The 11,375-nt window shown below is 37.5% G+C and overlaps 2 protein-coding genes across 3 annotated transcripts in view; one reads left to right on the top strand and one right to left on the bottom strand.

Moving 5' to 3' along the window:
• PPP2R3C (protein phosphatase 2, regulatory subunit B'', gamma) overlaps positions 1–1,917 on the top strand; it is a 34,018-nt gene extending 32,101 nt beyond the window's left edge. Inside the window, exon 14 of the mRNA XM_005864962.2 lies at positions 1,609–1,917. Coding sequence (XP_005865024.1) covers positions 1,609–1,797 — 189 coding nt within the window. The 3' untranslated portion in view covers positions 1,798–1,917. The remainder of the gene's footprint in view (positions 1–1,608) is intronic.
• Positions 1,918–2,573: 656 nt separating this feature from the next.
• FAM177A1 (family with sequence similarity 177, member A1) overlaps positions 2,574–11,375 on the bottom strand; it is a 26,132-nt gene continuing 17,330 nt past the window's right edge. For both annotated transcript variants that reach the window (XM_005864963.2, XM_014538600.1), the window contains exons 3-5: positions 7,473–7,539; positions 5,617–5,714; positions 2,574–3,855 (exon numbers count right to left, since the gene is read on the bottom strand). In XM_005864963.2, the coding sequence (XP_005865025.1) occupies positions 3,649–3,855; positions 5,617–5,714; positions 7,473–7,539 (372 nt within the window). In that variant the 3' untranslated portion in view covers positions 2,574–3,648. The remainder of the gene's footprint in view (positions 3,856–5,616; positions 5,715–7,472; positions 7,540–11,375) is intronic.

The following is an 11,375-nucleotide window of genomic DNA, read 5'->3' as shown; positions in this document are numbered from 1 at the left end:
GGCTGGCAGGGGGGCAGTTGGGGGTGACCAGGCCAGCGGGAGAGGGGGGTAGTAAGAGGTGACCAGACCAGTGGGGGAGGCAGTTGGGGGTAACCATGTCAGCAGTGGGGGCAGTTAGGGGCAATCAGGCATGCAGGTAGGTGAGCAGTTAGGAGCCAGTGGTCCCGGATTGTGAGAGGAATGTCTGACTGCCGGTTTAGGTCCTATCCTCAGGATCTGGCCTAAACCGGCAGTCGGACATCCCTGAGGGTGTCCCAGATTGGAGAGGGTGCAGGCTGGGCTGAGGGGACCCCTGTTCCCCGTGCACCAGGCCTCTAGTAATGTAATAAATAACTCATTCAGATTTAACCAAGAATAAGATAAAGGGTTATTTTGGTTTAATATAAATGACACAAATTTTAAACTATGCAACAGGCAACTTAAGAACTAGGTAAGCCCTACCTGGTTTAGCTCAGTGGATAGAGTGTTGGCCTGCGGACTGAATAGTCACGGGTTCGATTTCCCGCCAAGGGCACAAGCTGGGGTTGTGGGCTTGATCCCCAGTAGGGGGCATGCAGAAGGCAGCCAATCAGTAATTCTCTCTCATTGATGCTTCTCTCCCTCTCCCTTCCTCTCTGAAATCAATAAAAAAATAAATAAATAGAACTAGTTAATTTTAAATGGCCACCAACCTGGAAGAGGAAGTTTCACAAACATATAAAAGTTCATTCATTTCTTTTACCTAAATTGTTCTAAACTTTTTTTTTTTAAATATATCTTATTGATTTTTTACAGAGAGGAAGGGAGAGAGATAGAGAGTTAGAAACATCGATGAGAGAGAAACATCGATCAGCTGCCTCCTGCACACCCCCTCCTGGGGATATGCCCACAACCAAGGTACATGCCCTTGACTGGAATTGAACCTGGGACCCTTCAGTCCACAGGCCGACGCTCTATCCACTGAGCCAAACCAGTTAGGGCTGTTCTAAACTTTTGAAAATGTAATTTTCCTCCTTTAATGACACTAAATACTGAGTAATTTTATTACAAAAAGATTAGGAAACACGTACTAATTCTTTGTAAGTATTTATTTAGAAGAGGTTCTTCCATCTATTCCAGTAAATTTTAGCACAATTAGTGTTCTTCTGGATGACTAATTCTTTGATACCAACCCCCCACCCTCATCATAGGTCCAGAGTGTAAAAGGTTGACATCAATATTGGAAATGAAGCTTTGTCATAATCTTGGCTCTGAAGCCTTTAAGTTTGAGCTGGGTTTGCACTTAAATTGAATCAAGGGTTTGCTTCATCACTAACAAAAGTACAAGTAGTTAGTTAACATGTACTCAAAGAACACTACATTAAATTGTTTAGCTATTAATTACCTATGTAGCTTGTATTAGCTTAAACTCGAGCCTCAGTTTCTTACTCTTTGATAGTTATCACATAACTAAGAAATATTCCAGTAAAATTCTGTGATTGTACATAGAAAAGGAGACTGCGTATCTGTTGGTTTTTTTCTTTTACAAAAATTTTACATAAGCTTAAGTGCTGAATTTTAGGTCACTGTGTGATAAAAATTAAGTGAATCATATATAACATTCCATTGTGTTTTTCTTTTCTCTTGCAGGATGAAATCTTTGACATGGTAAAACCAAAGGATCCTTTGAAAATCTCTCTTCAGGATTTAATCAACAGTAATCAAGGAGACACAGTTACCACCATTCTAATCGATCTGAATGGCTTCTGGACTTATGAGAACAGAGAAGCCCTTGTTGCAAATGACAATGAAAACTCTGCAGACCTTGATGATACATGATCTCAAAAACTAGACTGTATTCATTAACATAAGCTTGAATGCTGCATGTAAAACCTTTGAAGCAGAATCCTTAGAAATGGTCTAAATAAAAGACTTCAAATGCCTATAGAACACAGCAAATGTTCTCATTATTGGAATTAATAGTTTGGAAGCAATAGGACCAAATTAGGAAGCAGTAAATCCTGTTTCCACTTAGTTTAAATGTGACAAGTGTGATTTGCTGAAGGTAGAAGGAGTCCACTTTAAATCTGTGTAATATTTAGGACTATTTCTGACATTAGTCATTAAGAATGTGAATATCTGAAGGGTAGTTTAAATTATAATGTGATCATTTAACCTTAAGGATTCCCCTAAAGTATTATGTATATCAGAGATTACAGACTTCCCCATTCATTTCATTTCTGGGTTAGAAGTGTTTAGATATGATGTTTCTTTTAATAGGATATTTCAATAAAGTATTGAAGTTAATATTTTACTTTAAAATCATTGGTATATATATCGCTTCTCGGCCTTTTGGCTAAGATCAAGTGTAAAATCATTGGTATAAAAAAATCTGTCTAGTTTTATTAACCAGTACCAGGGTTACCTTTTATAAAACTTCAGTTTGTTAAGGATTATTGTTAGAGAATTTAACTCATTGTAAGGGTTCTCAATTATATTATGTCTAGTTTTTATGAGATGAAAGATTAGAAAAAGATAGAATATCACAAACTATGATCCACAGGGGACAGTAAATATTAAAAGGATTGAAAGGAAGAAAAACTGAAAGGCTTAAAAATAAGACAAAACCATTTAATGCATTTATGGGAAATTTTATAGTTTGCATAAATAAAAATATAAAAATTTAAGGCACAGTGTTTAACTATGTAAACATTACAAACTGGCCACTGTTAGACAAGTAAAGAAAATAAAATTCAAGAAGCACAAAATCTTCATAGGTCATTATCTTCCTTCTACTATAATCAGACAAGTTTCTAGTTTTTGTTAGATATATTACCTCTAAGGAGAAAAGATTCAGATCACCTTTAGATATGCATGCCTTCACTGGATAACCAAATATCTGAGTTGGAAGTACTAACTCAAATTAGAAGTTAAAAAAAAGTTGGAGGGAAGATGTTAGGTTAGCATGTTTTAGAGCTATTGGTAAACTGTAACTTATGGTGACATTAATTACATAATCTGATAACTAATCCTTTAAGCACTAAATTATGTAGTATAGGCCCATTACTAAAAAGATTGCCATCATATGCCATGAATCACACCATAAATCCATAAAAATATTTAAAAAAGAAAAAAAAAACCATCTTATTTGGTGTTACAGACTCAATCACCTTTCCATAAAGTAAAGTTATTCTCAAGGAAAGAAAATTCAAAGTGCTTTTATCTTACTCCTTTTATTACTCAGTGAATCATCTTTAGTATGAAGTTAATGGTTAGATATATGAATAAGAGCATGAAAAAATCAGGGAAAATCCTTTTTCATTTGAGATTAGGAATATCAACTCTAGCCTTAATCAGCAACTTGACCCATTTTTTTTGTACAAACACAAATAACAGACAAGCATGATAATTAACTCTTCTTAATTGGCAGTTAGGGCTCTAAAATGTCCTTAACATTTTTATAAAGATCATTTTAAAACCAAAACACTAATTTGACACACAGTAAAAGCATAGTACAAATATCCAAATTTCAGATCTGACTTTTGCTAGATAGAGCCCAAGAATAAAGAGTTTTCCCTTTATAGATAATTTAAAATATAAATAACTGTATTAAATCCCACTGAATAGAGAATGTGAAAGTTCCTGGTATAAAAACCACCTTAGAGTTTGAAGTCTGAGAGTCGTTGCATTCTATGGTGGGACAGAGACTGGATTTTGTTTGTTTTCTGTAAATACTTCACACTCTCCCTCCATTTCAAAATTGAGATTCACAAATGAACTGGACACCACTGTTTCTGGTTGATCTGTCTGAACAATGGAATCAGCCTGCAGCTTATTCTGTTGGTAGTGTCTTTCTGCTTCTTCAGACATCCTGTTTTCTTCTTCTTCTTCCTCCTCCTAAAAAGAGGAAATACCAAGAATCGTTCAAATATTATGTCCGAAAGGAATAATATTTGTTCCCCCAATTGTAGCTGCTTGTTGTTTTTTTCTTTTTTAACCAAAACAGTATCGTGTCCAATTCACTTTGGTCTAATTAAGATAAGACATACTTTCCTTCCCTTTCATTCCCAAATTGAAATGAAAACTATTACATGACATTTTAGAAGTGTTGTCATTTTTAAAAATATATCTTTATTATTAAAAGCATTACAGATGTCCCCATTTTTTCCCCCATTGACCCCTCCACCCTGCTCCTGTCCCCTCCCCAGGCCTTCATGGCACCATTGTGTCTATGGATTATGCATATATGCATATAATTCTTTATTTAACCTCTTCCTGCCTCCCCTCCCCCTCTGAGATGAAACCTGAACTAACTTTGACAAGGGATATATCTTCGCAGATTAATCTAAAACTATAGCTAATACTATATCACTTCGATTATAGGGTATCAGCCTGTTCACTGGAACAGGGTGGTCTATTCACTAAATTGACATAGCGTGGTTAGTGTTCCCATAAGCACCTGGTAACAGATAGGGCAGTCTCTGCCCTCAGAAAGTTTACAATCTAAGAGGGAAGTTAAGACATGTAAAAACAGCATTGAGACAAAGGAATAACTATAGAGATTCAGAAATAGTAACTTCCAGTTCCAGAACTACTAAGTTTATGGAAGAGGTGGCATGTGTATTTGTCCCTGCAGTATGGGTACAGAATGACTAACCTGTCAAGAAGATTAATCTAGGGCTTTCTTGAGAGTGAATGAGAAAAAAAAAAAAAGAGAGAGTGAATGAGAAAGGCCATTTAGAGAGGCTATTCAATACTCCCCATGAGGTAATGAGGTTCTAAACAAGTTGTTCATCAAACGTTTTTGAAACCAAATAAATATAAAGTCAGTTGAGCTTTCCAGATTCATCTCCAGCCATTCTGTTATACTCTGCTCCAGTGACAATAAAGTAGTATTCTTGCCATTTCCCCAAACATACAACATATTTTCATTCCTCTCTATTCTAAGTTTATCTAAATTACCCTCAAGTGCTTGAAGGAGAATAGTAAGAGATACTAATATTTTTTTCATTTTCACTAATATATACTAGGTGCTGTTCTGTTTACATATTAACTCATTTAATCCTTAGAGCAACCCCAGCATGGATGCTGCAATTTTCATTATAAAGATGAGTAAACTGAGGCTTATAAAGGTTAATTTGAATTCAGACTCTTTGTTTCTTGGGCCCATGCTCTTAAATGCTAAAGCTTTCTCATTGTTTAAGGCTAAACTCATTTCACCCCCACTCTAAGACCTCACTATAGACAGGTTGCCTTAACTACTGACACACATTCCTAGTACCTATAATTTTCTGTGCATCAAACTCACTCCAGTTCTACATGCAGGCTATGCATCCTAAGTAGAGAGACTGGGTCTTGTTTCCTTGTCTTAAAATTGGAAGATAATAATCCAGAGAGAGGTGTGTGAAGATGAATAACATACATAGCACCTAGCACAGTAAATCTAGCTCAATTTTACAAATAGATCCTAGGAAACTTTCAGTATTAAAAAATTCCAAAAATGTATGCTAATTTGATAAAGAAACTGACTCTAAAATGAAATGCCTAGCATAAGGGAGTTACCTTTTGGGCACCTAGATAATACATGTGTTCAATATACAACCCATCAAGTCCATAGCAAAGCAAACCTAATCAAGAAAATGTAAAAGGGAGACACACCTCCTTCTTCATCCTGTAATACTCATCAATGGCATACTGGTATTTTGGGGTACTGATGCCCAAAACAGATGCAATCTTCTCTCCAAGAAAGTCACACACTAAAGATACAAAAGTTAAATAGCTTACATAATTCCATAAACAATTCTTTTTTTTTTTAAATGTATTTTTTATAAACATTTCTTGAGCACTTTCTATGTGCAAAGCACTGTAGAAATACAAAAGTTATAGTTCCTGCCCTCAGAGAGATTATGAAGATTCAATATCTCTTCTGCATATAATTCCTTGATTTCCTCAAGAAGCACTATGGCTCCTTTTAGGCACCTGTTAACACTCCCAGTAATGTCTATTTCTTTTTTTAAAAAAATGCATATTCTTAGAGAGCTAGGATGCCAATGGGCTGGAGGAGAGGAATGGCTTGTATCATACATGCCAGGCACTGTGAAAGGTTAGACTCAGAGAGGTTGAAGAACTTGCGAAGCTGACAAAGCAAATCCAAAATTTAATCAGGTCTGTATATAAAGCTAATGTTCTTTTCATTTCAACAGACTGTCCAGCATATACTGAGTGCTCAGTAAATGTTTGTTGAATGAATTACTATTCAAAATTAGATCTAATAAAAAAGCAGGAAGTGATAGAAGCTATGAAGGAGTTAAAATTAGAAGAGAAAGCTTTATGATTTAAAACCTATATTTAAAGTTAGCATGATTAAGTCATAAGCTGATAATTCATTTCTTTCAAATATGACTTAGTTATATCTCAGTCTAAATATATAAAAGCATAAGCGACCGGTCAACCAGCCGACTGGCTGGGAGCTATGACGTGCACTGACCACCAGGAGGAAGATGCTCGACCCAGGAGCGGAAACCACAGCATGGAAACATGGGACAGACTGATGAATCTCAGAGGAAAGGAGGGCGGGGGGAGGGCTGGAAGAGATTAACCAAAGATCTTATACACACACTAGAGGCCCGGTGCACTGATTGGGGTCCCTCGGCCTGGCCTGCAGGGTTCGGGCCGAAACCGGCTCTCTGACATCCCCCCAGATGACGAGAGGGTGCAGGCCAGGCAGAGGGACCCCAATAGTACACAAATCCGTGCACCAGGCCTCTAGTTTAAGAAATAAAACACTAGCCCTAGCAGTTTGGCTCAGTGGGTAAAGTGTCAGCCTTCATACTGAAGGCTCACGGGTTTGATTCTGGTCAAGGGCAAATACCTCAGTAGGGGGTGTGCAGGAGGCAGCCAATCAATGATTCTCTCCCATCATTAATGTTTCTCTTTCTCTCTCTCCCTTCCTCTCTGAAATCAATAAAAATATATTTTTAAAAAGGAAATAAAACATTGTCCATGCCTGGTAGCTCAGTTGGTTAGAGAATCATACGCCAAGGTTGTGGGTTCCATCCCTGGTCAGGGCACATACAAAAATCAACCAGTGAATGCATAAATAAATGTAACAGCAATCAACATTACTTTCTCTCTCTCTCTCTCTCCATCAATTAAAAAGTTTTAAAAATATATTAATGATATAAAATAAATGAATTATAACTACAGGCATTAGGGTACCAAATGACAAAATAAAACAGGTGCTAACAAAAAAGGTTTAAGACTGTGAAAATTGTATCTAAATTAATATAGCCATTTTCAATCCTTTAAACACACACACACACACACACACACAGCCAAAAGCTGAAGAATGTTTTAAGGTGAAGTACAAGTGAGATTGATAACTTTCAGTGCTAACTAGCTTGAGAGTGATTAACTCTCTATTGTTTCTCCTTCATTTCTGAAACACCCCTTTGTGGCAGAGCTCTTGGAGCATATTACAGTAGTTATACAATATTCAAACAGAAAAGTAATACCTGAGAGAGTTGACGTGGCAGCACGAAGCATATAAAACCATAAGTAGGGACCCCAGGTAAGTTTTGTCTGCAACAAAAAGTTGGGTTAGCAATACTCAAACCTAAACTCATTCTATTTATTAAGACCAAAATGAAGTAACCAATACTTGGTGAGCACACAGAGTAATCTATAGACGGTACTACAAATAAATTACACTCCAATAAAAAATGTAAAACCTTTATAGCTAGAACTCCATTTTACATTTACCCATATAACTACTACCACCTTAAGCACATGGAATAACCAAAAAAAGCAGCAGTCACTGAAATAGAGTTGGTAAGTCATAGTCTTAATTATTTAACAGTTAATATTTCAGAGCCTTCCTTTTCCTGCCATGCTGCTTTCTGTCTTCATTGTTCACCAGCATTATCAGAGAAAGTGCAGTCAATGGAAAGGGGCCTTAAGAAATCATAAGGAACACACTTGTGGTATAGTGGGGAAATTAAGGTTCAGAGACATTAAGCAGAACAACAGCATAGCAAATAAACTTTATTAGTGGGAAAATAAATAACCACTAAGTGGCAAGATGAGTTTCTTGTTTCTTTAAGGTCTAAAAAGGAATTAGACCATAGCTCAGTGTATATTTCGTAGGCCAGGACCACTGGGAAAATGCAACCTCCATTGCACACCTTAATTAATTTTGGTGCTGTAAGTCCAAAGAATACTTTTGTGAATTGAAGCCTGCCACATAGATGACAGTATGTATCTGTGGATGAAATCGGTAATACAAGCATGCTTGCCCAGCCAGTGTGGCTCAGTGGTTGAGCGTTGACCTATGAACCAAGAGGTCAAGGTTCGATTCCCTGTCAGGGCACATGCCCGGGTTGTGGGCTCCATCCCCAGTGTGGGGCGTGCAGGAGGTAGCCAATCAATGATTCTCTCTCATCACTGATGTTTCTGTCTCTCCATCTCCCTTCTTCTCTGAAATAAAAAATAAAATAATAAAAAATACAAGCATGCTTCACTGTACCAATATTTTTATTCATCAAAAGAAAAGATAGTGCCTGGGCCAGTGTGGCTCAGTTGGTTGAGCATTGTCCCGTGCACCGAAAAGTCACTGATTTGATTCCTGGTCAGGGCACATGCCCAGGTTGCAGGCTCGATCCCCAGTGCAGAAGGCAGCCAATCGATGTTTCTCTCTCACATCAATATATGTCTGTCTCTCTCTCTCTCTCTCTCTCTCTCTCTCTCGCTCTCTCTCTCTTCCTCACCTCTCTAAAATCAATAAAAACATTTTTAAAAGCCCCCACAATTTAAAAAAAATAAGAAAAAAAAAACATAGTATAGAGTCTGCATTCAATCAAATACATTGTTTTGATATTTGCTCCAGGGAGGGGAGAAAAGGATAAACTTGTCCATAACCTTCTTAGCTAAGACATGTTAATGATTATAAGGGCATTAAAAAAACAGACACAGACTATTTGTAAGACTAAAAACTGTAGACACTAGAAACAACTCTTTCCTCTTTGCTGGTGAAATAGTATCTTCCTTTTCTGATATCTAAAGCTGACATCGTTGTAAATTTAATGTTATTTCCTTTTCTTCATGGTTAAGAGAGGGAGATTAATTTTTTTTTATTTTCAACTACAGCTGACATTCAATATTATTATTATTAAAGAATAATTTATTGATTTTGAGAGAAAGAGGAAGGGAGAGGGTTCTTGAGCCACCTGTCCTTTTGATTCAGCAAGATCAGTGTCTAAACCAGGAGTGGGGAAAGTCCAGCCCTGCCAAGGCATTAGTAGTGAGTTAATTAAATGTTTGACCAAATATAGCAGGCTAATTTTTTTAAGCTGATAATTTTGTACGGTCCACAAATGATGTTATAAATATCCAAATGGCCCTTGGAAGAAAAAAGGTCCCCCTCCGCCAGTCTAATCAAAGGACCCTATAAATTCATTCTGTATAACTGTGTGATGACAGATGTTACTCAGGAATCCTTATCCATTTCCTCAGCTCTGGAACAAGTTTGGCTCTTTAGTAGTCACAGCCTGATATTAGCAGTTACTTTCTCTAGAAACAACCCCAGCATATAGAAACCTACACTTTCTTCCAAAAGTATGCTTAATCCTTTTCTATATTTAGTCCTTTTTTATAGTTTCTTGGTCCTATCATTTACCATGTGCTATACAATTTGGTTCCATTCTCTATATTTCTGCACTGTCCATTTGCTGTAAAAATCATAAGGTAAATACCAATGTCAGAGTATCTTAAACAGTAGCTCCTAAAATAGCTTTTATCCCAACATAAGAGATACCTCCTGCTCTAAATATAGAAGATATAGCAGATTATTTTTCCTGAGGGTTTTCAAAGTCATTTTGAGTGAGCGCTGACTGTTAATTTAAAAAATAAAGTTGGCCCTGGCCGGTTGCTCAGTGGTTAGAGCGTCAGCCAGTCAATTCCGGGTCAAGAGCACATACCTCGGTGCAGGCTCAACCCAAGCCCTGCTTGGGGTGCAGGCCCTGCTTGGGGTGCATGCATCGATGTTTTTCTCTCTCTTTCTCTCTCTCTCTCTCTCTCTCTCTCTCTCTCTCCCCCCTCCTCCCTCCCCAAATGCCAATTTCTGAGACAGTAGTCCTGAAAGACAAGTAAGGTAGTTCCTTAGTTTTTATTTACACAAGAATGAATGGCCCAGCAAACAAATAAATTTAACTAAGAACATACTGTTGTCTTCCCCATTTACTATCTTGAAATATATAGCATATTTCCCAAATGCTTAGATTCCTAAAGTGGAATAACTAGGCCAAAAATATAATCATTTGGAAAGCTCTTCATTCAGACTGTAAAACTTTACACCAGGAAATTTACCTATATACTCAGAGCCATGCATGAGATGCCCATTCCCTAGTACCCTTACCACAGTATATTGTTCTTTTACTTTTTTAAAACACTGACAAGTGAAAAATGAGCCCAGATAAGTTTGAGTTCTTTATAGGATTTTTTAAAAATCTATTTTTATTGATTTCATATAGGAAGGGAGTGGGAGAGATAGAAACATCAATATGAGAGAGAATCATTAATCAGCTGCCTCCAGCACACCCCCACCGGGGATTGAACCTTCAACCCAGGCATATGCTCTTTACCAGAATCAAACCCACGACCCTTCAGTCTGCAGGCCGATGCTCTATCCACTGAACCAAGCCAGCTAGGGCAATTTTGAGTTCTGGCTATATTACAAAAGGCATCAGCCCATTTATATAGGTAACAATTATGTGCATAATCATTTTTTACTTTTTTATTGAATTTATTGGGGTGACACTGGTTAATAAAATTATATAGGTTTCAGGTGTACAATTTTATAATACACTATTGGCCCAGTGCATGGATTCGTGCACACTGAAAGGAAATTAATTAGAAGAAATATTTTAATATTGCTATTCACCTTTTCTCTATAATAGAAGTGTCAACCAAATTCATGATGGACAATGACAGATTGAAACACACATGTGCGATTGGCGCCAGTGAGAGTTTTATATGTACCACACATGCACAAGTCAACGTTTATTTTTAAATTGCTGGTCGGTCGGTCACTTAGCCTTTTATATATATACTAGAGGCCCATTGCACGAAGAGATTCGTACAATAGGCCTTCCCTTCCCCTGGCTGCCGGCACCAGCTTTCCTCCAGCACCCGGGATCCAGGCCTTCACTCCGGCCGGAGCCTTCAGTCTTCGAGGCTCCAGCCGGAGCCTTCAGTCTTCGTGGCTCCAGATGGAGCCTTCAGTCTTCACTCCACCGCTTCGCCCCTACCTGTGCAAATTAACCGCCATCTTTGTTGGGTTAATTTGCATACTCTCCTGATTGGCTGGTAAGCGTAGCGGAGGGACAGTTAATTTACATGTTTGTCTATTATTTAAGATAGAC

The sequence above is a fragment of the Myotis brandtii genome, unplaced genomic scaffold, assembly GCF_000412655.1.
Source record: "Myotis brandtii unplaced genomic scaffold, ASM41265v1 scaffold194, whole genome shotgun sequence".
Taxonomy (NCBI): domain Eukaryota; kingdom Metazoa; phylum Chordata; class Mammalia; order Chiroptera; family Vespertilionidae; genus Myotis; species Myotis brandtii.
This window is presented reverse-complemented; position numbering and strand designations above follow the sequence as displayed.